This window comes from Agelaius phoeniceus, chromosome 4, assembly GCF_051311805.1.
Source record: "Agelaius phoeniceus isolate bAgePho1 chromosome 4, bAgePho1.hap1, whole genome shotgun sequence".
Classification (NCBI taxonomy): Eukaryota; Metazoa; Chordata; class Aves; order Passeriformes; family Icteridae; genus Agelaius; species Agelaius phoeniceus.
This window is the reverse complement of record NC_135268.1, coordinates 20,739,196-20,766,714: the sequence shown is the minus strand read 5'-3', so window position 1 is coordinate 20,766,714 and position 27,519 is coordinate 20,739,196. Positions and strand designations below refer to the sequence as shown.

The 27,519-nt window shown below is 41.7% G+C and overlaps 1 protein-coding gene across 7 annotated transcripts in view; it reads left to right on the top strand.

Annotated features, from left to right (window-relative positions):
• Positions 1 to 2,504: 2,504 nt before the first annotated feature.
• FAM13A (family with sequence similarity 13 member A) overlaps positions 2,505 to 27,519 on the top strand; it is a 125,597-nt gene continuing 100,582 nt past the window's right edge. For 4 of the 7 annotated variants that reach the window (XM_077177058.1, XM_077177054.1, XM_077177057.1 and 1 more), the window contains exons 1-5: positions 2,669 to 2,795; positions 5,325 to 5,514; positions 8,118 to 8,327; positions 17,063 to 17,243; positions 27,001 to 27,160. In XM_077177058.1, coding sequence (XP_077033173.1) covers positions 2,769 to 2,795; positions 5,325 to 5,514; positions 8,118 to 8,327; positions 17,063 to 17,243; positions 27,001 to 27,160 — 768 coding nt within the window. In that variant the 5' untranslated portion in view covers positions 2,669 to 2,768. Of the gene's footprint in view, positions 2,796 to 5,324; positions 5,515 to 8,117; positions 8,328 to 17,062; positions 17,244 to 27,000; positions 27,161 to 27,519 lie in introns of all 7 variants that reach the window. The other 3 variants (XR_013182009.1, XM_054632746.2, XM_077177055.1) reach the window with 2 other exon arrangements.

Below are 27,519 nucleotides of genomic sequence, written 5' to 3'. Positions count from 1 at the left end.
CAGCTGGCTACTTGGGCTAGCCAGGAGGGAACAGAGTAATGGTCAAGGATGTTAGAGGTGGCAGCAATCATTTATTTCACAGCAGCCTGTTTTTATGTGGGCTCTTATGAAATGGGTGTTGAATTCTGCTGTCACTGTGGAAATGATGAATAATAATCAGGTTAAAGCAACATATTGCATCATCCACAGAAGAGGTGTGAGGCAGTTCCTTTGAACTTCCAACGCTACCTCAGCTTCAGTTCTTCCCCTCTGGGAATGTTGTTTCAACATCTGAGGTTAAACGCCTTATTCGTAAACAAGTGGAAGGGAAGAAAAAATTGTTTTCCTTTTTTGATTCATTGCATGATTAGCCTGTTCTTTGCAACACTTTTACATTTAGCAGTTATGTAGAAGTAGAGAGAAGATGATGGAGGGGTGCATCTCAGCTAGTGAATTTATTTTGTTGGCTGTCCTGAAAAGACAAGCATGATAAAAAGCCATTGAGCTACTCTTACACAAATATAATAAGTAGTTGAGAACTACTGGAAACAACTGCGTGTGACCAAAGGTAGGTGGGCATGATTATGATAAAAGCCAGCTATACAAAACTTGTGGGTCTCACTGACTTTTCACCAGTCTTTCACAATGCATTTGCTCTGATTTGAGCTCTCATGGATCTAGACGTATTCTATGATAACTGGCATAAATATTCATCCTGCAGTTGTTCTGTCCATGCAGTGTTACATTCCTCAAGAGTAGAAAAGGGAAGAGACAATTGTTTGGTGCAACATCTTAGCCAGAAAACAGGAAATAGCATATATATGAGGTATACAGAGGTGTGCTTTTGTTGTTGGGTTTGGGGAATTTTCTGCTTCTCTATGATAGGCATGACTGCTTCTGATTTTTTGTTTTCTAAAGATTTTCTGAACTTTTTGCAGGAAAATTGTGAAGGTTTCCTGAGTAACATGCACTCTAGAATCAAATACCACAGCATCTTGGCTGATTTCTGTGGCACCAGAAATCTTCTGTGGGAAGAGTGGAAGGTACAGGAAGGAATCAATTTACTTCTAGATTGGGGTTAAGAAAAGTTCAGGTAAATCTTTCTCTGCCCAGCACAGAGGTTGTTGGCCCTATGTAAAATCAGGAGGGGACAAAGGCAATTGTGGAAGTTTCAGTCTGGGTTTGATTCTTCTGCCACACAGGAAACAAGTATGCTGGCCTTCAGCTCTCTCAAGACTTTATCAATACAGAGAAAAGTTACCAGCCTGTCATAGCCCCAAGTACTTCAGTGGCTTTACAGAAAGTGTGACTTTCTAGGCTCTCATAAACAGATGCTAAAGCTTGATTTCTGGTCTTGCTTTTTATAGAATGACCATGTACCTGCTACCTCTTAACATGCATTTATGAAAGTCTTAATGCCATAGCTGCTGTTCAGTGCTATGGGTTCATGTTTGAACTCTTCACCCCCATTGCAGTCTCCAAGGAGTTGCAGATTCTCATCATTCCCTCTCTGGATTACAGTTTGAAGCATGTAATTGGTTTTCCCGGTGAAGCTGCAATTAGGGCTAAGAAGAAAAGGGCTGTGTGTGATTCATGTGAAAAGTAAGTTGGAGTCTTACAGTAAAGAGGGGGATAGAGGAGGGAGGATGTTATATCAATTCACTTTGAGAGTCCTAAAGTGAAATTAAAACATCAATGCTAACTAAGTCTAACTTTTGCAAACTGACCAACAGGGAAAGTTGTAATTTCGGGTTAGAGCGGCTTAGAGAGGAAAACAGAAACTGAACATGAAACGGATTGCTCTTCTTCCTCGCCTTTTCTCTACTTGGCTAGACTTCCTTTTGTCCCTGGGCCAGAGTCAAGGATTTCTGAGAGACAATTTCCAAAGACCTTCCCTCCTACCCTGATGCTCAGGCCCTGCTGAGTGGTGCTTACATCTGAGCGGATATAGAAATAAGCACATGTGTGTTGTGCTTTTCTCCCACAAGAAAAAAAAAAAAAGTCAAACGCCGCTACTCCCCAGTTCTGGTTTGAAGCGTAATTTGAATTTCTAGGACAAGCACTGCTTCCGGGCGGCAGTGACCGGGAGAAGGGCACTGGGGGAAGCACAGTTCCTGTCCCCACCGCTGCCGTGCCGTGAGGCTGGCAGTCGCTGCCTGCCTGGGGTGTCCTCCCCTCCACTCTTCGCGTTAAACTTTCCTTATTTCACCAACATATCCCTAGATGGAAAACCATAACGGGGGCAATGCTTGGGCTGCTTCACACTTTTCAGACTCGGGCCAAGTGTTGCACCGCATCCTGCCCTGCGGGGCCGTGGCACAGAGGGGTTTGTTCGGCCCCGCTGCCCGGCTCCGTTCGCCCTTCGGGCGGGCGCGGTTGCGGTTCCCCCGCACCCCGCTAACGTTACTGGGCTCGGCGGCTTCGCGGCGACTCTGCCAGCGGCTCTGCCCGTGCCCAGGCTCGCACGCGAGCGGGGCGGCTCCGCTCCCCGCCAGGTCCCGGCTGCCCGGCCCGGGGCCTCGGTGATGCCCGAGGGCCGCCCGCTGCAGCCGCGGGGCCCGCGCTGCGACCGCCACGACCAGGGGAAGCTTCGGGAGGCGGACTCGCCCCCGTCGAGCCCTCTCGGCCGCTCCGGCGGGAGGCGGGGGCCCGGCTGCTCTCCCCCCGCGGCCCGCGGGGCGGGCCGGGCCGGCGGGCGGCACCTCGGGGCCGGGGCTCCCGCCGGCAGGCGCTCGCCGAGAGTACCGAGAGCACTGAGGGCGGGCGGCCGGGGCGGAGCGGCAGCCGGCATGGGGGCCGGGGCGCTGGCCGTACGCGTGAGTAGGGGCTGGCGGCGGCACGGGCACGGCAGCGGCTGCATGGCGGCTGGATCAGCCTCCTCCTCCTCCTCCTCCTCCCGCCCTCGCCGGGGTCCCTCGCGGGGCCGGGGCAAGGGAGGCCGGGCCGGGCCGGGCCCGGCGCCTTCTCCTCGTCCCGAGCGCTCTCCATCTGTTCTCTCCTCCTCTCTTCTTCTTTCTCTTTCTTTCTGCTTCTCCCCGCTCGGCAGCTGCCGCTCGTTTGGGAAACGCAAAGATTCGTAAAAGACGATTCCAGCCAGGCGCTTTTCTTTTAGTTTCCCCTCCTCCCTTCCCTCTTTTTTTTTTTCTTCTTCTTTTTTTAAACCCAGAGAACAACTGCGCTGTCGCGTTCCCTGCGTTAAAGTTGTTGGATGAGCTGCTGTAAAAGTGCGTCCCCGTGGCGTATAAATAGCTTTTTTCCAAGTGTCTGGGCGGAACTTTTTGGCGGCATCGTGCAGGGATGATTAAGTTGCTTTCCCAGTCTCGGAAATCAGCAACAGTGGCATTAGTACTTGGACGTGTTTTCCGTGGGTAAAGTCAGATCTTCCATCTATAAGGCAACATAACACTGAACTCTTTGTTTCAGAACTGTTTTGAGGGGATGGCTATGTTTTGATTTTGGTTAGATGTGTATTTTGGATAACCACATAATTTTTTGTTCTTGGTTAGCGCAGCCTCTTCAGATCCTGAAGCAAGCTCAAAAATTTCCTCTTGTTTCTGTGGATATGGCAAAAGTCTGTCGGTTGTCATGTGGATTTAAATAGTGAGTTTCCCCAAGTAAATCCAATTTAGTGACTCAGGTTTTCAAATGTTGAAACAGGCTGGAAACCTGTAACTGAGCAAGATTGTGAAGCTAATTGAAGGCCTTAATTGGAAAAGCTCCCTAAGCATCACAGCTGCTCAGAAACTGCTCAAAGGATTTTTGCTGTCCTCTGAATTTAACCTAGTCTTTGTGATTTTTACCTGGTCATGTCTCTGCTTGGAATAAATATTGTTTATTATTCATTTAATCCTGAACGGGAACATGTCTTTTTAAAAAAGATGTCGTATTTTAATGTTAGTCAAATTTTAGTTCAAACACTGGTGCATCTACTGTTCCTTTTAAATATTTATGAAGTGGTCACAATAATGCAATATTGCGGTTCTGTTTCAAAAATAGTAAAACATACTTGTGATGTTTATATAAGCAACATCTTTTGTAAATATCACACAAGTGTTGTGTAGGACCTGGGACTATGGAGCACACATGTGCCTCAAATAACTGTTTAATGGCAAAAGCACAGCCAAGTGAGAGAACTGCCAAATCATTTTATATCTGTAAGGACAGTCATGCTTAATAGCAACATAGCAGATGTTCATGCTGCTTACAGACTACAGTAAAAACATTGGGTCTCAAGTGAAGAGATTTTAAAGGCCTGTATAAAATATGTAAGCTGTGATAAAATCTGTCTTAACACAGTGAAGTGTCAAGACTTGGGCAAGAATCTGAGCACTTTTTTATGTTACTGTACCGTATTCTCCATGTGTACAGTTTCTACTACCAGTTTGTTAATGAAACACAGTAGGAATAAGTTTATTTTAAAGCACCATGCCAGTGGTGGGCTTCCTAAAGAGATTGAACTCTGTGGTATCAGTGGCTCCCAGTTCCTGCAGTGTGATTGCCATCATGGTGGGTGATGCTGCTGCTCTGCCTTGAACTGTCTTCCCAAATGTGCAATCCTGTAGGCTGATTAAGATTTCTCCCTATTATCAGTCCTATAAATTAATCATGTATTTTTTTATTCCCCTGGGTTTTAATAACTATCTTCCCATGGTTTCTCTGTCACTGCAACTGAAAACTTGTGAGAATGTTGTGCCTCCAGAAGAACCTATGGGATTAAGGGTTTATTGTGCAGTGGGTTTTCCACCCCCCTTGTTATGTGTGATTAGATTACATAGTCCCTTTCTAACCTTAAAACCTCAGTAATTAAATTTCAGACTTAGCAGGTACTGAACATAACAGAACATCTTTCATAAGGATCCATCTCACCTGAGAGTGGCCAGAATAAATCCCTAGGAAACAATATTTGGAAGAAGAGTGTAGTAAACCTTCTCCAGAGTACTGCCCCAACAGGCATCCTGGAGCCAAGCTGAGATACTGGTGGTGTATTGGGATTGTTTGTGTTTGTCCAGTTACTTTTGTAACCCATGTGAGTTTCATGAGTTGACAGCAGCAGTCTCTTGCTTGCTTACTCCCAGTTCCTTGTTATTCTAGTAACAATCTTCTCTGCAAAAGTCTTTCTCCCTTACCTACAGACCGCCTACATTCGTGTTCCTCTTCTAGTGTTTTCTCTGTTCATTTTTACTTTCCTACTTCACAGAGGTTTTTTCCTGTGGATTAAAACGAAGTGGGGCCAAGCCCTTATGCTGGAGCATAAAAGCCAATTTTGATGGATGTGTGTTGTGCCCACACAACCTTCTGCAGCAAATGTGACTAATGCCCATTTTTCTTCTCTCTGCTCCTTTAAGCAAAGCAAATCGGCTGTGAGATTGAAGGAGGACATGAAAAAGATAGCTGTGTCTCCCCTGAACAAGCAGAGGGACACAACCTGTCCAAAGGTGTTTGGTGTGAGTCTTCTGGAGCTCCAGCAGCAGGGCCTGAGCAAAAATGGAATCCCAATAGTTGTGTGGAATATAGTGGAGTACCTCACCCAGCATGGTAAGATCAGTGGAGTAACATCTCCTTAGCAGCACTCTTTATGTAGGACTCTTCAAAGGAAAGAATGTGGGTTTTTTTTGTGGCATGAACCACAGGCAAAGAATGCTACTGTATGTGGTTTTCTGCTTTTTTAATTTCTGCCTTGATGCTGAACTTACTTTTTAGCATGTTTATAAAGGTGAACTACAGCGTTAGGTAGCAGCACACTCATAAACAAGCTGTTCAGTTTATAAATGGAATGTATTCCATTTGTGAAGGTTTGTGTCATCTTCCAGTTGCAAAACATTTGTCTTTAACACTTTTTCTGTATAGAGATAGACACAGGCACACATACACATAGACACACATCCCATCGGAGAATATTACTGGAAAGGAATACAAGTTCTTACAGATGAATTCCAGTTATTATTAATCCCCTCAAGGAAGTAGCTGTTCAGTTCTTAGCTTCTCTTTGCATTCATTTAGTGGCACTTCAGTTCCTGTTGTTGAAATATGTCTCCTTGCAGAAACCTAGAGCACCACTGGTGCACAGATGTATGGCATTTGGTCAGCAATGGAAAAGGTTTTGTGGTGGTAATGGCATCTTCTAAGGAGCTGCATTGGTTTTGCCCTAAGGTTTCCTTTTAGCTACTCAGTAATGATAATCCAGCTGTAGAGGCTTAGATTTTATGACTGTATCTTGGTAGATCCTCAGAAGCTCATAGATGCAAACATGGTTTGAAAATTAGCTTGGATTAAGGTACAGTGCAAATTTAAAACATGATCCTAGCTTTACACAGCAGCTTCTTCCCTGATGCACTTCAACCTGCATAAAAGTGGCCTGCTAGGACACTGGAAGAGAGAAAATGGAAAAAGCTTTCCATCATTTAGGGTTTAATCAAAACCAGAAACTGACAGACACTCTTGACTGCAAGTTGTGGACTGTGCTCTGCGTTCCATAAAAAGATTGGAATCCCACACGACTGTGTCCCAAATATGGACTAAACAAGCCAAGTTTTCTACTCTGAAGGAAGATTAGCTGGGCTTCTGAATGCCAAGTTGATTATCTGGCCCCAATAAAGATAAAGGCCATTCTTTTTCTCCAAAATGTAAGCAAGATCTCAAAGATACCCTCTCATATGGAAAGTTGTTGAAATGGGTGTCCTGTGTCTGTGTTAGGTTTGTTTTGTGAATTAATGGCAAAGTTAACTGTGAAGGCATTTTTAACAAAGGCCCAGACACCCAGGCTGAGCTGACTGTTGGGCAGCTACATCCTTAAACTAAGTTTGCATTAAGCTGCCTATTTCCAAATTTGTAGATGAAGCCAAATTTCCCTGTGCTGTATTTAGTAGTTTCTAATTACTGTTTTCAGGATGTTCTAGTCTCTCTTTATTTCCATAAATGAGTGAGAGAGGGGGAAGGAAGTTTGATCTGTGTGGGGGCTGTGGCCTTTGCTCACCTAGTGCTGCAAAACCAAAAATCTTTATTGAGATGAGGTATTTTCTGCCCTCGAGATGGCAGCACAGCATGTCACACGGGAATGCATTTTGTTGTGAATGCAGGAATACAAACTCTGACAGTAGTATCTCATATTAGTCAACTAAAATGTTTTGAGTTCTTGTCCATTTTTTCCTCTTACTAGAGCAGTTTGTCTTCTAGTCCAATAAAAGAGATTATTTTTCTCTACAAACTCTGTTGCCTCAGAATTGATTTCCTGGACTGAAAACATTCTGTCAGATTGCAGTTCCTTGATGTCTAGTCTGAACTGTTGAAAACAATACATATTCAATCCTCTCAGTGTTATGTTTCTGAGGAAGAACAAACAGGTCTATAGACACAGTATTAGAAAGGCAGAATTTTTGCAGTGAAAGTGTTCTAGAGAAGAAATAATTTGCAGACGTCAGTTTTAGGATCTTCTCAAAAGGTTTTGAATCTTAACAAATGCCCAGAAAATGCTGTTTAATTTAGTATGATTAGTCTGGCTTCCTCTGTTGAAGCCTCCTTTTTTGTACAACTCCTTTACTGGGGTGTCTGGCCTGTAGTGATCGATACCATTTCTTTTTCATTGTGAAATCCTTTGGGCTTTGTGCAGTCCATGATACATTATTTGCTTATTGAGATTTCCTACTACCATAGAGTTGCAGAACTCACTATGGAGTTACTGCTGCACTCAGCACATAGTGAGATGTTTTTGCCTCATGATGGTCGCAGGTGAGCACCTGTTACCCTGGAACATGAAGCTGGAAGTAATCCTAATGTGTGAGTATGGCAGAAAATGAAACTTGCAAAAATGAAACTGAAGGGTTTTTTAGGGTCCTTTTCTGTTGAAGTATACCAATGGAAAATGTCTGTCTCAGTTGATTTCTCATGGTGTGAGACAACTCAGTGCCACTGCAGTATTGTGGGTTCTCAAAAGAGTATATTGTCATTAGTATTTGTGATTTATCATAATCTAACTACCTGACTAGAGGGGATTTCTGGGGACAGAGTGATATTTTTTTTAATACTGTGGTGTATTAATTGCCCTCGTTTGTATTACTACATGTGTGTTATTCAAACTAGAATATCTGTTTCATCATATCATGGGGATGTGGTGGTTCAGCTCAATCCTGATATGATTACAGGTATGACACAGGAAGGTCTCTTCAGAGTGAATGGCAGCATGAAGATGGTGGAGCAGCTGCGTCTGCAGTACGAGCGTGGGGAGGAGGTGGAACTCGTTAAAGATGGTGATGTGTACTCAGCAGCCAGTCTGCTGAAGCTGTTCTTGAGAGAGTTGCCAGATGGAATTATCACGTCTGCCTTACATCCCAGGTTCATTCAGCTTTACCAGGGTAAGTGAGAGGTAAAGTCTTCATCCTTGAATGTGTTTTCTTTCTGGATATCCAGTTTCTTAGTTTACTTACTTTGTTCCTCATTTCCTTTGGCTTCAGCTCTTATCTGCTCCCAGATGTGCAGTTCTGTTACAAGAGGCAGAAAAATGTTTCTTGTGTATTTGGTAAAGTCTAGACTATTTATGATTTTCTAATCCAGTTATATCTGTTGAATAAAAAGTGAAATGATCAGCTGTTTTTTTTGGGTATGCTTGTAGAAAATAATTGCAGTCTCTTTAGGACATAGATTTACTTCTGTTTGCTAGGGTGGTTTCTGGCAGTTTCATTGTAATGGACACTGAGAAGTGAGAACTTCATCTGCTTGTCAGATTGGGCTAAAAGCATACAGTGCCAAAGCTTCTGCTTTTCACTAAATAATGTGATTGTCCATCAAAAAAAAGAACCAGTTTGCAAGTAACAGCAGACCTTATGTTCCATTCCCAGTCATAGCACACAACCTGGAAGATTTCTTTTTTTCTTTTATTCACACCCCCTCATCCACCTTCAAGTGGTGGATCAGCCATAGGAAAGACCACCACTTCTGCTGTGGGAAGTTGAGACATCATTTTAAAGAGAGTTATGCAAGTTTCAATCTAATTCATCTGTATCTGACAATCTCTGGTGGTGGTAGGTGGAATAAGTGGTGGTTGGCCCTGCTCCCTGACCATGTGGGTCACTGACAGTTCATCTCTCTTGCTGCAGGCAGTCAACACTTCTTTATGTTTTCCTAAGAAGCTGCAAGGTGAGTGGGTAAAGTTACTGGAGAATGCAGAGGAGGAACATGCTCTCTGACATGCATCCCTGGTAGAAGATGGTGCAAATTTCTCACACACTTGTCTTGAGGTCTCACTTCCACTTTTCTTGCCTTCCATGAAGAGGAGGTTTAGCCATTTCCAAGAGGAGTGAGAATAGTGCCATATGTTTTCTTTCTTCCTTTTGTTTTGTGGGCTGTAGAAAGTGTTGATGGTGCACTGGAGAAGAGCTTTATGCTTTACCTTGAGTGCAGACATTTCAGCTGTAGGCTGTATGTGGACTGTAATATACCTTTCCTATTTACTAAAGTTATCTGGGGCACAAGGATAGGGTTCAGGAAGTGTTGTGTAGGGAGGTGCTGTTGTTTTAGAAAGTCCCTTTTTTTTCTGGTTATTGCTGTGCTTTCTTTGGGGACTTTTAGATTTCACTAGGTCTGACTCATGAGCTGTATTTATGTTCTTTCTCATAAATCACAGCTTAAGTGTAAATTAATAATAAATAAATAAGTCACGCCTTTGCTATTCCATATCTCTGCCCCCACAAAGGTCATATTGGTGAATTGTACCAGGAACTGCTGATGTCTTTTGTGGGCTGTTTGTGGTGATTGTGGAAGGGTTAATTTGTTCTGTCTCCTACAGGAAGGGCAAAATCCCCCCAGTACTTTCTAGGGAAATGAGATGGATATCATTACTTAGCAGATTTACTCACCAAACTTTCTTGTTTCCAAATAAAGTTACTGGTGTAACCTATGAACCCAGATCTGCAAAAATCCATCCAACTGTGACGTGTCTTCATAGCTAAGTTTGCCTGTATTTCACAATAAGATCAAGTTTAGTGTCATTAAAATTTTGATTAGGAATAAAAAGTCTTACTTGCCAAGTGGCATTTTTCTGTTGTGGCAAGGGGGAAGGCTTTTGTAAAGTTTGGAGAAAACTTGAAACGTTTTTCACATCCCAGAAAATACAGCATAAATGAGTAGTTATGAAAGGCACTGATGATTTTCATCGTGTTCAGATACGCTTAAGTAGTAGGTGGGCATTTGCTTGCAGTTAAATGATCAACCAGCTGTGTGGGATTGCAGAACTTATCTGTTCACTTATCAAAGTATGTGCAAGGGTATTGCTTGCAAAATGGTACCAGGACAGTGCATGCCTGGGTGTTCGTTTTGTAAACTGTGAAGAGAGTAGGTCAAACTGTTTCTGAGTCAACAGGTTATTAAAAAATAACTTTGAATCTGGAGCCACTTTGCAACATGTCTACAGTGAAGGCAAATACAAGCTCTGTCACAACCTCTGTATTCCCTCCTGTTGAAGTTTTGCATGGGAAATGTTTTTTTAGGATTATATTGTATTTCTTTTGGTGCATTTTTAGGGATTGTTATCAGCATTTTTTAAGCCAGCTGAGATCTTGGCCTAAGAAGAACACATAGTTACTTTACTTACTATAAAAATGGTTAGAGAGTGATTCCTCTAGTTAAAAATAGCTGAACTGAAAATTACAAATTTTACCTGCAGCTGTAACCCTTTTCAGTTTCAGCTATCAAATTAGTTGCCAAATCACAGAGAAATAATCTGCCCTATTATGAAAGAGAGAAGCTGTCCTGTTAGTGTCCAGGAAGTCCATGCAGCTGGTTTGGCATTGCTGTTTGCAGCCTGTGCAGTGTTGTGTGAAACAGAGGTCTGCATGCTGCCCTCAAATCCTACAGTACTTCTGTTTAAATTAATATTCAGCATAATGCCAGGACTATGCAGTTCCATAAAACATCATGTAGTGTATTGTGGTGTGTCCTGGCATTCTCTCAGTGTCCTTGGAGAAGGACAGTGGCAGTGGGAGATGGGAAGGGCTGGAGATGTGTGTTGCAAGCACAGGCCAGGGACACACTGATAGTGACCTTGGTGTCCGCCGGTCTCCTCACAGTGCCTGACAAATAAAGGCTGCTCCTAACAGGGAGTTGTGGGGTGAAGAATGTCCATCACAATCACTTCTGTGGCTGAGGCTTCACTTCAGAGCAGAACTGTGTGAAATGGACTGTACTTTGAGAAACCTCAGCCAGAAATTAGCAGCTCCCATACAGCAATCCCTGCCTGAGCTTGTTTATTCCCTCTGGCTTTTCATTCCTTATCTTCTTTATTGTGATCACTGACTCTTAAGACACCTGTACATGCTAGGAGCTGTATGCCCAGCTCTTACCCCTTTCACAGGTCACTTGCTTTCATCAAGGCAAAGTGCTACTGTACTGTACATTCTTTCTTCTTGTTGTCGTTTCATTTCCTCCTCCAGTGGAGGTACAGTGAAATACAGACTCCATCTTCCTTTCTTACTCAGTCTAATTAAGTTTCATTGCTATTTCATATCACTCTGGCCTCTTGACATTGTTCATCCTATAGAATTTATATTTTTTCGGTGGGCAGCAGCAAGGTGTGAGTTCTGTTTCGCATACCTCCTTTTGCTCACTGCCTGTGATGACTGGCATGGTTTTGTCTGGTGCCTGTGAACAGCCTTGCCTGTTTCAGGGAGAGGGATGGGAGGCAGTGGAAGGGAAGGAGCAGTTCCCTTCTGGATCAACAGGTCAGTTTATAGAACACTTAGTAGCCAGCAGCTGTTTGAGTTACATGAACAAGCAGAACCAAAAATACAGCTTGTGTTGGGGGATTTTAGAGGTCAAATTTCAATCTGAACAATGACTGTGAAAATGAATAGATGAGTGCTGACCTTTTAGCCATTGTTACAGATGTGGTTGGCTCTCACAGTTAAGGAATGAATATTATGTGTATGTTATGAGAAGTTTTATTGATGTTGTTGTGATTTGTTTTTTGGATGTCCTCTGTTCTCCACGTAATCCCCTTTCCCCTCCCCTTTGTGTTGTTGCCACTGGTAGTTGGGACATGTGGAAGGAGGGTTGGGTACCTGTGCCCCTTGGTATGACAACACCTGACCCCAATCAAGCTGCAAGAAAGCAATCTCCACCAGTGGACAGTGAAGAAGATTTGATTTGCATACTTTGGGAGGGGCTAAGGTTACCTTTTGCAACCCCGGGGGTATAAAAGGTGAAGCAGCTGTTTTGTAGGTAAGCACATGGGAGCTTATTGTAATTTTTCCTTGCTTTCCTTACAGCTTACTGTAATTTTTCCTTATTCAGTCATTTGTTGTATTTTGTTAAGGTTTAATAAACTTTTGAAACTTTTAAAAGTGGGCATTGTTTCCAACACCATGGCAACTGCAGCAGTGCATGAAATCTGATTCATTAGATATCTGTCATTCTCCAGGCCCTTGTGACATGATTTTAACCTTTTCCTTTGGCTTTTATGGTCATTTTAGTGTTATCAGAGCTGTTTCCATGCCAGAGAAATAACTTCTGTTTTCCATATGATGGTGACATTCGTTATGCAGTAAAAACTCTTGGAACTGGATTTTTTTGCAGATGACACTCACCAGAGTTGCAAAAGAAGTGTGCTGTTCCTCCAGGATGTTGGAATGAAGGATAAATACAGTGCTGCAAAGTGCTGTAATGATAGAGAGTGAGGTGTCTCAAGCTGGATTGTGATGACAGCCTTCTTACAAGCAGGGCTTAGAGCAGTTCTGCTCCTGCAGGCAGCAAGGCATGATTTTTTTCCCCTCTGGTGCAGGATCATGTCTGAAGGATGGTGTCTGAAGCAGATTGTTTCTTGGCAGAGAGAGACTGGAGTCCCACTTCCCATAGATTGCGGAGACGGAAAGAAATGCTTTAATTCTTCTCTCAGCCCAGTGGGTGCCATGGTACTGCAGTGTACAACCTGCTGCCTCTGTGCAGCCAAAGATCAGCTTCCCAGGGCACATTGAGAACTACTGACAGATGCAAGCTTTTCTGTCTACCCTCCACTCTGCTAGCATGCAAGGCAGCTGGAAGCTATGCAGTGGTAGCATGACACTGAGCAGTTGCCTTTCTTCCTCACCTCACAGCACAGATAATTGGCTGGAGCACTGTGGTAATGTGGCTTCAGCGCTTACAGACTGGAGTTGTTTGGGGTCAGACCATTTGAGACTTGAGCAAAACAATTATGCACACTTGTTTGCATGAATTCCATATATTTGGTGAAGTTCAGGCAGCATGAAGGAGTAACATGAACAGAGATGAATTGGGGAATTAAATTGTTTATCTAGTATGTCAGAGACGCTCAATATGTTCAGAAATAGCATGAACTATTGGAAAATATCTCCCTCTTGTTGTGAGCTGTGGGTGTATGCTGAAATGAAATGAGACTGAAAACACCCTCACAAATGTGTCTGTACCTCCTACACTGTTGAGACTCCTGTTTCTAGTTAATTAACATTTTTGGAGATACTGCCTGTCCTTTTCACTTGTCTCCTTGACTCATTCCTCAGTAATGAGTCCCTAGTTCAGCTTTGAGGTACCAGCTGCCCTTGCTGGCTTCCTTGATCCTCTCTGTGTTTTGTGTCCTCAGACTGCTGAGCCTAGACATGGCCTGAGGCTGCTGGTTTTCTTCCCTTCCTCAGCCCAATCCATTCTTTCATTCTTGGTCTCAAGCCCTTGCTGCCTGCACATCTAGCTAGGCTTGCAAGCCTTGGCTGAGATGCTGTCTATTGCACATGGCTTTTGGAAGGCTCCCAAAATAAAAAATTGAATGAGTGTGTCTGCCCTTGAGAGCACCTTCCTCTTAGCCTTCATTCTTATTTTCCTCCTTTTCCCCTAGGCAAAATAACTGGATATGCTGTGCTTGAAAATCATGAGTAGCATAAGCCACTCTGGTGCTCTGATGTTTTTCTGATAGTCACTACCAGTTGAGTAAACCTTAGTGACTGACTTTGGAACAAACTGAAAAGGAGGAGGAATGCTCCAAAGAATGGGTTGTTGTTATGACTCAAGACTGTTTTTGCTCTCTAGTAAGTTGAAAAGCTGTAATATTTGAAGAAATAGATTAATTGATAGCAGTAGTAGACTTCTCCTGAAAACCATACAAAGTGCATGGAATACTGTGTATGCATGTCACTGTTTAGATTCACCATGAATTATTAAAGCAATTTTTAAAAATAAAGCTGAAATCCATGAAATGTCATCAGCAGAAGAATCAACATTAATTCTGATTTTTGGATTCTTTTGGAAGAATAACTTGATTTCTTGCCTTGTCTTTTTACTGGAGAAGGAAGACCGAGAGCGAAGCCCTATTTCCTTTCTTAGGTTGCACAAAGAGAAGGAACTTGATGGCTCAGTAAATGGGGTTTGCTGCCTCGTGTTACTCAGTGTCTCTACGTCCTTCAATTAGGGTAATTTCTCATCATCTTGTGATATGGTATCTGTGTCTGTTCTTGAAAGTACAGAAATGAACAAAGGTTGACTCTGCCCAGCAATAACATTTTTGATGTTAATTCATACCCCAAAAACATCATGGTTGATGAAAAGGGACATCCTGCCCAGAAAACACTACTAAGGCCACAGGCCCAATAGCTTTGTTTGTTGTTAGAGTGCAAACCTGTGCTCGGAATGTTTTGTGATGGTTATTAGCATCTTCCTGGTTTGGAAGGGATGGAAATTCCTCCAGTAAATGAAAAAGTACCCATCAGTCTAAAGTCCCAGTGGGAGACTCAGAGAGGCAATTAGTTATCAAGGGCATTCCCTAATTAGATGACAGGGTGATGGTGATGGAAGAGGTACGTTTTTTCTGGGAGATGGCTTTGGCTTTCCTTATCATAACTGCAAGCAATTTGTAATAGAAAACACTGTGCTAGTTGCTTTGTTATCTAAAGAAAAGTATGTTAGGAATATGTTTTGGCTACATGGAAGTTATTTGTGTTTAGTTTTCTTTTATTTAAGATTCATAAAAAGATAATTAGTAATCAAGTCAGAGACTGTACAGTCCACTTTGATAAGTGCAAATACAAATGCACTGAAATTCCTTGTTGTTACTCCATTTAATACAGCCTTCAGAAGCTTCCTGAAATTTTGCTGCAATAATAGATCAGATTTCTTGCTGTTGCCAAGCTGATTGGTTGCAGCAAAGTCATGATGGTTTTTTCCTCTCTGTAAGTGTAAAAAAGGTTGTGATAAGCAAGCAAATAAGATTTTTTTTTCTCATCTGCTTCATGCATATTTGATATTTGACTTTTCTTAAGGAGCTAATTTCTTATCTGTAGAAGAAAAGGCTGTAGTTAATCAGTTGGTTAAAATGTTTGGTCCTGTAATTTGACTGGCATTTGGTCTGCTGTGATGAAAGAATTCATACTAAGTCTGTGGTACAAAAACAGACATATAAAAGTGAATTCACTGTGCATATAAAACATAAAAAGACTTTCTTGCCATGTACAGTATTAGGCATGTCAGGAAAGGCAGGAATCCTAAGCCTGGAAGCAGATGAAGTCCCTTGAGTTTAAGCTGTATGAAGTGGCAAATAAGTACATCAAAAGCTTCATTTGTTTGCCATTTATTTGCAGGATAAATCCTGTTTATTAGCCACACAAAATGTCTGATTGTAAAACAGAAATAATATTGCAACAAACCACTTTTCAGAGCACTCTACTCCTGAAACACTGTTCAGCCCAGCCCTGAATATTTCTGGGAAATGAAAGGTAAAAACAAAGACAAGACTTCTGAAGTGTTTATACATACATTAAACAGTGTTCAAAGATTTTTGTTTTCCCCTCCTTTTTTCTCTCTAAAAAATGTGAAACAAATGTAAAATGTTCTTTTTTTCTTGCAACACCAGCCATGGGATGTTTTCCTGCGTCTTCTCTGCATGCTGGTAGCAGGGCATAGAGCAGAGCAGCAGCAGCCCATAAGGCTGATAAATAAGGAGAAACAGTACTAGAAATGCACAGATGGCCTCATGCTAATGGACACTGCTTATAATTAGATGGGTGTGGAAAACCTTCAGGGCATGAGGTCTTCTGTCTGAAAATGATGATGCAGACTGCTTGGGGTTTTCATGCATATGGGAAAGTTTTAGTAGCATTTCACTTTCATGGAGAGTGGAAATTAATATTTGCAAGGACTTACACATCCTGTTTTAGTGAAAGAGAAAGCAATACTGACATGTTTTGAAAACTTTGCTTCTACTGACATGTAAATCCGAGATTTTGGGTAGTACAAATCACTCTTTGGAAGGTGTTTTTGGGATGGAGGAGGGGAGCAAAAACTTTTGCATGTGAATTCAATTCCAGCAGCAGGACACAGTTAAGCAGAAGCTGTGTGTGAGGCCAAGCTTGTGTTTACCACCTGGGTCTGTATAAACACAGCATCTGTGAAGTTCATGCAGTTTTTACTTAAATACTTGGATGTGACTCAGTTCAATATGGAAAGCTTTTATCCATACCTAAATTCTAGAAGATTGTACAGTATAGGAAGACTGCTTTCTAACATGAGGCCACATTTTGACTCATTTTGGAGTGTGACAGTGCCCAGAACAGTCTGTTTCCCATAAGGAATACTCCTTCCTGAATATGTAGCAGAGTTGTCACCCACAGAAGGCATTGTAGTGCTGTTATAACACTGTGCATTTCAGGAGACCCTTTGTTTTACCATTCCTGCTTTCTTATTTTTGAAGGTTTTCATGGGAAGGGAAACTAATAGTATGAGAAGGGCTTGGGAAGTAGGGATAACATCCAGAAAGAGCATGAATCTGAAGGTCTGGTAGAGAGGGAGTTAAAGCAGATTTAGCTGTGCCAGGTGGGGATAAACATGCTCTAAAGCTCTTAGCTGACTGTTAGTAACTGCTCAATCTGTTCAGGGAAAAGGTTATGGCATAAAGGTAAGAGTGAAATGGCGCCCTTGGTGGCCAGGATGAGCCTCAGGACAAACATGCACATTCCTGGAGGAAAACTGAGGAGTTGTGTGTCTCTGAGCAGAAGCAGGAGTGAATTTTCGCTTCCACTGCTTGCTCACCCATGTAATTAAGTTAGCAGCAATGAAGAAAACCATATATATATGTTTTTTCTTCTCTTCTTTTTCCTAGACTCTAGAAACGACATGCAGAAGGAAAGTTACTTGAAAGAACTCCTTAAAGAACTGCCTGATGCTCATTACTCCTTGCTGAAGTACCTGTGCCAGTTCCTGATAAAGGTTGCTGAACATCACGTAGAGAACAGGATGAATCTTGGCAATCTTGCCACTGTATTTGGACCAAACTGCTTTCAGTAAGTTGGGCTTTTTGCTATGCCCTGTTTGCTGGCACGTGGCCAGAAATGTAGATGTCAGAAATCTACTTTGTCAGGGTGATCAGATGGAGGCAGTGACAGGGGCTCTGTGTTCAACTTGAGTGCTAAAGCTGTTTTTGAGCCAGATGGAAGTGGAGTTGCTCTCCCATTTCCTCTTGCTGTTTGCTGAACTGTTTATCAGTTTTGTATTGCTGCTTTGGTAGCTGAGCAGAAGTGTAACAGTGAAAGGCCTTCGGACTGTGTCAGTGCAAGGAGGTGTGTGCTCATACAGGTTTCTTCCTTTGCTATCAGTTAATATGAGTTCTTCTCTGCAGAAGGCTTTGACAAAGGATCCTTGGTGGGAAAGGACTCCAATGCAGCACCCAGGTGCTATATAATTTCTAGAGATGGATACTGCATACTATCTGCATGTTTGGCCTTATGATCTGGTGTCTGCCCTCAGATGCTGATGGTTCTGGTCTCTCTGTCCTTCTAGTGTATTTAGAAACTGCTCTGGAGCTTGTGGGATTCCACTGGTCTCCTAAAACTCCTTACTGGGGTCAGTAGCTTTACTGGGTTCTTTCACTGGGCGCAGCTCCTGGGAGCTTGTGCTGAAGACATGTTTAAGCTGTTGGTGGAGCTTGCAGCAGTAGACAGAAGAGTTATTTCCAGGTGCAAGAACACTCTTGAGTGAGAAGGTTTCTGTTGAGTCACTGCGGTGATGCAGTGCAGCATTAGCACCTTCACCTCTGCAATGAGCCCACTGGCTGGCATCCAAGGTCTTTGACATGGGAGACACCTAAGCAGTTTAGTTCAGTCATCACTCTTGAAAGATGTGTGATATCACCAAGAAGAGACAAGTGAGTTCCTTGTATCAATGTTGCATTTGTATTGATTTTTGTAAAATATTGCTCTGCCCTAATACTGAGTTGTCTACTAAAACTTAGTCTTGTGGAGCAATTAATTTAATCTATACCCCTGAGCTTCCTCTTGGAAAGACGTAGATTTCTTTAAAGAGAGAAAACAGAAATTAGGTTTCTGTAATATGTTGAGACAGTTTCTTGTACCCAGGCTAGATGTTGCTGGCTGTGTTTAAAAGGAGCATATCTTTTTCCATTGATTAGGGAGAGAACATGGAGGAATGAGACACTTAAACTAAAGCTAGTCCAAGTATCTACATGGCTGTCTTGTCTTAAGATGTTGCTGGTGGATGATGAAGGTGAATTTCAGGATTAAAGCATTTGCTGTGTTACTCCAAAAAGATAAAGTATATTTTAAAAATAATTGTTTTCCTCTCTGAAACAAAAAATTCTCAAAATACAGTAGTGTATGCATGGGGATGCATGAATATGAGAATTACTGGAAGCACAATACTGCGAATTTCTGACAAGGAAAAGCAAAACAATTTCTTAAACTTGCATTCATATGGGTGGTTTGGGAATTCCTGTCTAAATGTATTAGCAGAGTTCAGAACAAACAAAGTAATTAGAAGAATTTGAGTTCAATGGCTAAATCGCTATGACTCAAGCTCCCAAGTGGCTATTAGAATAATTTTTAGTTTACTCATAAACTAATTTTATGAGTAAAAATATGCACAGCTAATTTTTAAACTCTTCTTTCAGGAGAGTTTAAAAATTAGCTGTGCATATTTTTTGGTGTAGAATGCAGAGAATTGCAGTTCAGATTTGTAACTGGCATTCCTAATATTAAACCAAAGTGTATGTGTTAAAAGCTCTACAGTTGTTGCCACGGCTGATCTCTGCTCCTAAGATAGCATGGAAAAGATAGAAGTGTTTTTGTAAGGTACAGAGATGGAAACACCTCATTCCACTGCAGAAGACTGAGGAAGGCAGAGATCACTGGAGGTGAAAAACCAAACGCTCGTGAGTCTGGATGTGAGCATAACCAGCCTGGCAGATGTGATACCTTGAAATAAATGCTCATGTGGCAGAAGGGTCATTGAAAGCAAGGCTTCACACTTTCCAAATGGCTAATGAGATTTTAAAGACCCAAATAGGTTAGAATTAGGCATGTAAATTTTTATTTAAACTAAGTTTCACCATCTTGTGTTTCAGCTCTGTGTTTTATCAGATCGTGATCTTTTCAGGGCAGTTCACTCTTGTGGTCCAGACACAAAGATTGTGAGCAACAGTTCAAATACCCTTTTCTCCTATGTAATGGATGCAGTCTTCTATTGCTGGAACTGTGACTATCTGTACCAACAAATATTTGATAGGGAGAGGTAAGAACTTGCAGCACTGTTTTTAGCTATTGGGCTTAACCTGTTGGTTAGCCAAGCATCCAGAAGGAGATCCTCAGAACACATTTCAGAGCTACAGAGTAAGGCTGCCTGAAGCCTGCTTGGCAAGGGCTGTCTCTCTCTGCTGGCTGCAGGCAGTCCCTGGAGAAGCTGCAGAAATGAAATATTGGCAGGAGGCTGAGAGATCGCTCCTCTCGCTTTGCGTTGTTTGTTCCGAGCAGCGCATGGCGGGTTTCTCCACGGCAAGGAGAGAAGGCTCAGCTTGTCAGCAATTACACTGCTGAAGCAGGGAGAACTGAGATTTTTCTGTCAGAAATTCACACTCATGTCTAAAATTAATGTCAGTTTGTGTAGTTAAGGCACAGTGTCAGAGAAGATAAAGCCCATCTGCTGATAGTGAAGGACTTCTTTTGGCAAGGTATTTTTAGTGACAATTTAGCTACTTAAGCATAGTATCTCCTACTCCATAACTGAAGTTGTTTAACAGTTGAATAAATCATGTTTCTTGGCCACTTTCCAGATATTTAGACTTCATTTTAGTTCTCTTAATCTCATTCTGTTTTTCTACATCATATCCTCTGTAATGTATCCCATCTCCTAAACCTTCAACCCTTATTGCTTTTATCTTATCCAGTACTTCCCCTGCTTCCTTACTTGCTGTTTGACGAACTGCATTGGTGTTTTTCTAAGAAAGATTATCTTGTCCTTTCTGTATTTCTAATGAATAGAAAGGAAATAAATGGCTATTTGCATTCCTTGTATTGAAGTGTGATGTAAGACACAAGAACATGTAAAGGGCAAGGTCAAACAGCTCAAAACCAGATTTGAGATTTGGTTCACTGTTTTCTCCCAATTTGGGTTGTTCAGATTTATTGTGATGGAAGGCAAAGGTCAAGTATATTGAGAAATACAGCCCTGGAGGCGCTACAAGCATGAAGGAACAAAAATAGTCTTTTCTGTCACTGGGCTAATCTGTGTAGAGTATTAACATTTGCAGTGTGGTTACTTTTGGAGGAAGTTATTGTCCATTGACCTGAATTTCAGCTCCTGGAGAGACATAGCCTTAGTTAAGGCCTGCTATGGGGGTTCTGCTTGGCTCTAACAGCTTGTGCTGAAATGGAGAGGACCAGCTGGGTTTTCTCTCCTCCTCTCTGTTCTCCAGGAGCTGGGTGTCAGAGGAGCTGTTGCCCTTATTCTGTCCTTTGGTTGGCATGGTAAGACTTGAGGTCCAACAGATGTAATCAGAGGGTCCATTTGCACCATTATTGCAGCTCTCTCTCAAGAAGTCATCTCTGCGTGTGGCTTCCATCATTCAAGCCCTCGTAAACTTGGACATGTTCTGTTCCAATAGAGATTATGTTGTGAGGGATTGCTCCATCCCCCAAAAAAGTGGTTGGCAAATGCAGGTGTCCAGTTAAAATGCTGGGGTTAGATGCAGTTATTTATGTACGATGACTATGTAATACGAAGGGTAACGAGAAAAGTATATTGTCTTTGGATATGGAGAAAATGGTAGATTGTAGGGTAGATGTAGGTATTTCAGAGATGCTGAACTTGAAATAATTAAAATTTGATCTGAAGTTATGCATGAATGTCTTTGGTTTCTAGCAGCCTTGGAGTCTGCACGGATTGGGTATACAAAACTGAAGTGAAAGCAGAGGGGCTGAATTAATATTTCTCAGTGAGTAATGTTGGCCTTTAGAACATTATGTAGATGGGCTTTGTTTTCAGGCAGTGCAGCCCCAATCCTGCATCAGTCTTCAAAACAAATGGCAATCCAGGATTGGGGGCAAAATGATTACTGGATATTGTTGTTTAAACATGAATTATTGCAAATTGGAGCATACAGCCGTAACCTTTCTTACAGGGTTCACATAGATTTTAAATACTGCATTTTCCAGCACTGCAAAGCAATTTTTCCTAAGTATTCAGTATGCTGAAGCCTTTAATGATAGTTTAAAACATCAAGTATAATGTAGCAAGGCTATAAACATTCTCATCCATAATCATATTAAATACTCATGAATATTTGAGCTCAGCAATACAGCTCAAATGCAATCACAAGGAGAGTTTTTGAAGAGCGTCTGCTTTGAAATATTTGGAGATGAGAGCAATGCACTTTGTAAGGGGATGTTAGGCTATGGACTGCCCTTTGTCCCCCTTTATGTAGGTTGCACTCTCTAAGATGCCTCCTGTCACTAATTTCATGATGAAAAATTGAACTTTTGCTGAAGCAAAAGATTTTGCATATAAATGAAGCCAATCAGTAAAGCCTTTGTGGCAGTATCACTCTAACTGCTTTGTGTTACCTGTGTTGCCTGCATTTTGCATTTTATTATTAATTATTATCATTCATTATGTGCTGTTGTTTTATTATTATTTATTAGTGCTATTATTTTTAATGAATTATTTGTTATTTTGCAAGCAGTGCTGATAGAGCTGAATTACCGAGTTGACTTAGGCTAATAAATCTAATCCTAGAGAAGATAATCTGGAACACATTTTAACAGACAGGCAGGTGCATGCCCCAGATTTGACTCTCCAGGATTCTCCAGTATCACAGGAGCTAAAACACTTCTGCAAAATCTCAGTAGTTGTATCTGTCATTGCATTTCGCCCAGACTGGTGAGGCTGCAAATGATGCAGGGCGCATAAAGGAGTCACACAGACTGAGGTGAACAACTGTCTCAAATGAATGTTGCTGTATCTTTAGCTGCTTATTAGACTGTGATCTTGCAGCAGAGTCTGCAGACATGAATATGTGCCTGTTTTCAGCTGCACCAGTTGTGGACTGGTGTGTCAGGACAAATCCCTTTCATCGCCTGAAGTGGACAAGTTCTGCCCAAAAGGTTGGATCTGTTAGAGACACAGTGAAGTTTGCCTAGAGGCACAGAACAGACTGCCTCGAGTTTTAATCTCTATAAATTATTGCAACTCTCAAAAAAAATCCATGCAGTGTTTCCTTTCCTTTGAGTCCCATATTTCTGGCAGGACTCCCTGGGAGAATGATAAGGTGACTTTGTGGTGCTTCTTTACAAAAGGTACTGTTCAAGCAGCAAAAGTAGTTTATAGAGCATATAGCCCCCTGTGATTGTAAATTAGGATTGCAGTGCTGTCATTCCATGCAAGCTGCTTCTGCAGAGCCACTTGGGGAAATGGTAATGTGCATCTTTCATCTCAGACAGGGTGGGGTCAAGCACTGTTGGGAATTCGTAATTAGATGACCTTTTCACATGGAAATCTCTGGTTCTCAGTTGTGACAGGGAGCTGTCAGCAGTTGCTGCCTGGGGAAATCAGTTCAGTGACCTCAGTTCAGCTCATTATAGACAGATTACTACTTCCCAGGTCCTCCTGGCCACTTGAAGCAAGTTTCCCAGGTGCGGTGGATGGTGACAGAGCCTTGTAGTGATGCCTGTCCTGTGCCACGTGCAGTCATGTTTGTGTGTGTCACTGCACTGCTCTCAGTGGAGTCTGGAGGTTCCCTGTCTGGAAATCCCACTCTGCATTCAGCCTGTTAGAGCTTGTTTGCAGAGACCTTGAGGTAAATTCATTTAACTAAATGCCTGAGATGTAAGGAATTCTTTTACAGTGAGTTAATCTGACCTCAGGTCACTTTGCTTCTGAGTAAGAAGTGGGGACACAGAGCCTTGCTGTGGTTTAACCCTTTGAGGGAAGCTTTTCTGAGCATCCCTGTGGAAAGAGACATGGACTCAATCTGGAAAACCCAGAGAACATGTGGGTGTGGTGTCTGCACAGACAGGAGCTTAGTGGAGCTGCACTGGGTGGGCCAGCCATGCTGGCAGGACACTGTGCAGAAGTGTGAAATGCTGCTGGGTATCAGATTTTGAAATGAAGAGCTGACAGCCTGATCCGATTACCAAGTAATGTTTAATTCTGAGAACTGCTTTTTCTGCTTTAAAATGACTTCACCAATAATTTCAATTTTTAATATCCTGCAAAACTTGTGGTACTGTGTCAGATACTCTTAATGCTGGTGCCTCATTTAGACAAGGCACATTTTTTCCAAATATTTAATGTGGACACACTGTGCTTTGCACACAGATATTCAGAGCATCTCTCTGGGAAGGGCAGGTGTCTGTGGAATCTATGGGAGGGCACACTAGGGAATTTGCTCCTGCTCTTCCTGTGCTGTGTATCTGTTGATGACTTTGCAAGCCACTGTGATAACTTCAGTGGCAGTTTTCCAGTTCAGATTGCTAAGATAGATCTGAACTTATCAACACTTGTTCTGCTAGAAATAACCATAGAAATTGCAGGTTTATGGCACCCTTCTGGTGTTTGTGGTAGTGAAACTGATGCTTCTGATGCTGCTACTGAAGTAATTTGTACATATGTGGCTGGAAGGGGATGAAGTCCTTCTGTTGAGGATTTTCTAACTCGAGTAAATTGTGTGTCTAACTCTCAAAGCATCAAAGTTGTAATGCCTAATTAACATGAAAATAGAATAAGGGAGCCATGACTATGAACAGTTTTATACTGTAGTGTTTTAACAAGATCTTCACAAATGATCATGAAAATTTTCCAAGGAGCAGGGTGTGCATCAAGGAAGTGGAAGTGTGAGAGAATATTTTCTCACAGATCTGGGTTTTTCTAGTTAGTTGAAGTGACATTTGTAGATGTCATGACTTTTCAGAATGAGAAGAGCTAAAGTAAAAGGCTATTTTTTTACATGCATTTTCAGAAAAGTCTAGTCAAACTGGTAGATCATGCAGTGTGGCAGCAGATGGGGTTTACTTTGTATAAATAGGCAGGGTGGTGTGTGCTCATAATATAAACTTATCTTCAGCTCAGCATATATTTGTTGAAAGGAAAATGTTACCATGGAGAGCTCAAAGAGTGTTATAGTCCTTATCATGACTGAGGTCTAATAATAGCAATTATAGGAGAAATATATTAGAAACTTTGTTAAATATGCCTGCTAATGTGGCAGAGAGGTGGGAATGAATAAAATATGTTAAATTTCCATTAAAATAAATCACTTCATGGTCCTTTGCTTAGTTACACTCAGAGAGAGGTGTTAAAAAAGACTGAAGCCATGAGCTTTAGCCTTGTGTTTTGCATATGTGTCTCACCCTACTCATAGAGAATTGTTCAGAATAGGATGTTCGATTTTTCACAGGTTTGATCTAATAAATTTTAACTGACAAGGTAGTGTGGGGAAGGGAGGGCAAGATAGTAATGGAATTGGGCAGAAATTAAGTACTGGTTTTGTGCTTTGTGGAAACTATAGACTGGACTGTTTTTCAACCAGGCAGAGGTTTTTGTATTAGCTGTTGCCAGTAGGCAACTGTTAGCTGTAGTTTCCAGCAGGTGTGGCTTAGGTGAAAATTCTGCTTTCTGGAGTCTTTATTTTGACTTGCATGTGCTCTATTACATTTTCAGTCCTTTTCCTGGGAATGAGATTCATAGGGGTGCCCTTATTTAAGTTGTACTCTGTTTTGGAGAAACAAATCAGGAAGGTAATAGTCAGGATTTGCCTCAGCTAGCAAGCAGGCAGGCTTTGCAGCACACCAACACTGGAGCACATCATTTAGCATGGCAAGAGGGGTTCCCTTCAGTCAGGATAACTGCATGGGCCTACTGCATACATACACTTCCTTCAGGCCACTTACTAAGTTTTAGTGAATATTTGACATTCTCCAGAGTGAATTAGCCAGGGTGTACATGCACATCCATCAGCAGAAGTTGCCCCATTTGTTCTTCATTTAGTCTGAGGCCAACTTCCACACTAAAGAAATCAATCAGCTGTGACTGACACATTTTCACAGCTGCCAATATTCTACAGTATAAAGGAATTCAATCCTTTAAAATTCAGGTCCTGCTACTCTAGCATGTATTAAATGTTGAAATAATAGCAATAAAGAGAATAAAGATATGGAGAACATATCTTACAAAGATGTGTTCTGCTGCAGTGGTTACTCTCCCTGTTGACATGTAGATGTATGGCACAGAGTAAAGCATTGAGAAGGATCAATAGCCCCTACAAAAAGGCACTTTTTGATGAAAAATTTCTGAGAGCATCAGCTTTCAGAGCCTTGTTGTTGAAATACATATCTGACCCCGATAAACTACAGTTAGTTTTAGGGTAGGTAGTTATTTGTAAATTTTTATTTACTCTTTGCAGTAAGCAATGGTTTACTTTCAAGTTACATCCCTGTAAAGTAGCTCAGGGGGAATTTGTTTTGCTTTTGGGAGTTTGGGTTGTGTTTTCTTCTCACATAATGTCTTCTTGTCTTCAGCCAAAAGGTACTTGAAACTTTTTTTTGTTTTTCTTCTCTGCTTCTTCACTCTAAATGTTTCCTGTGTTTCATTACTCCTGATCATCAGTCTTGCTGCTTTATGAGATCTTTAGGAAATTCACATCCATGAAGCAACTTTGTGACTTACTGAGAAGACTGTGTCTGCTGGAAATACTCTACAATAGGTATTGCAGAAGAAGATTCTTCAGATATTGTACTTTTGCATTAAAATGGGATTTAAGTCAGTTTGGGCCCAATAAAATTGTCCAGTAAAGTGTGCAGAAAGTTTATATTCCAGCAGCTCATTATTAGATGCTTCAATGAATTAGGAGCTCTGTTGCAAGTGGCATGCATTTTTTGCTGCATGAGAGAGTTGTGTGAAATAGATGAGGAAACATGCAGATACATACAGTATCTTCCCTTTTCTGTGTGCCTTCAAGGTCTGTGGTAAGCTGCAAAGGGGCCTGTTTCAAGAGAATAAGAAGCCTCTTCTTCAGCAGCCAAGAAGTTGGTTATTCTTTCAGAAAATGGAGCTTAGGAACCACTTTTTGTATTAATCTTTTAGGCTCTTCTGCAAAAGGCACCATCCATCTCCATGTTTTAGAAAGCCCTTTGAGTTATGACCCTACTTTCAAAAGAAATCGTAACTCAAAAGTTAGATTAAAAAATCTGGTGTACAGTGTTGGGTCATCTGAAGGCAAAGACCTTGTTTAACATTCAGTGTTTTGATTACCATGTGGGATTTCCTAATTTTTTCACTTATCCTTCTTGTGTAGCTTTGAGGTTATCATGAACCAGGTTTTGGAGCAATCTGACTCTTGAATTAACAGTTCAGAGCATCTGAATACCTGAACTGCCTGGGCTGTGGGTCGTGAAACCCAACTTGCAGCAGAGTTGGTGGCACCTCATTTGGTGCTACCAGGCAGTCTTAATTCTTAATTCTTAATTAATTAATAATTAATTCTTAATCCAGGCAGTCTTAATTCTGTCCCTGCCTGGATTCTGTGGATAGGGTAGCTCAGCCAACAGGTCTGGTATTTAATACTGATTAAAAAAACTACAAACAAACTGTGATAGCTGTTACCAACATAGGCACAGGCCTCCTTTCCAATTCAAAGTTTCCTGTGCCTGCTATCCAGCCTGTATCCACGAATGTAATGTTACAGAGACCCTCTGCAGGACCTTTTGTATGTTGAGTCCCTGTAACACTCTGCTTTTGTCATCTCTCCAATTCTAGCGTGCGCTCTGGATTTGAAGGGATGAAGGAACTGGAGATCTGCAACAAGATAATGACAAAAATGCTGGAAAATTACAATACCTTGTTTGAATTAGAAGGCTTGAAGAAGGATGAAGAAAAGCCTGTCTGTGAAGAGCTAGCAAAAATAATTTTGGTAAAAGTGAGTATCTAATATTTCATTTTCTCCCAGCAAATCAATAATTCAGGCTTATTTCAGGCTTCAATTCAGAAATCTTTTAGATAAGTGGAAGGCAGACTCTTGTAATAATGCTCTGTGAATGTGAATGTTCAGAATCAATCTAACATTGATTCTGCTGATAGGCTAATTTTCATTACTGGTCTGGAAGTTCATTCTATTAAACATCTTATTCTTTGTTGCCTACACACTTATTTAGGCAGGAAATATATTCACTAAAATGTTTTTAAATGAGGAGGCAGAATAATTCTAAGGATGGTGATCCTAGAGTACCAAACCTCTAGGACAGAGATTTCTAACCTTTGCTTTTATGTGAAGTCTGC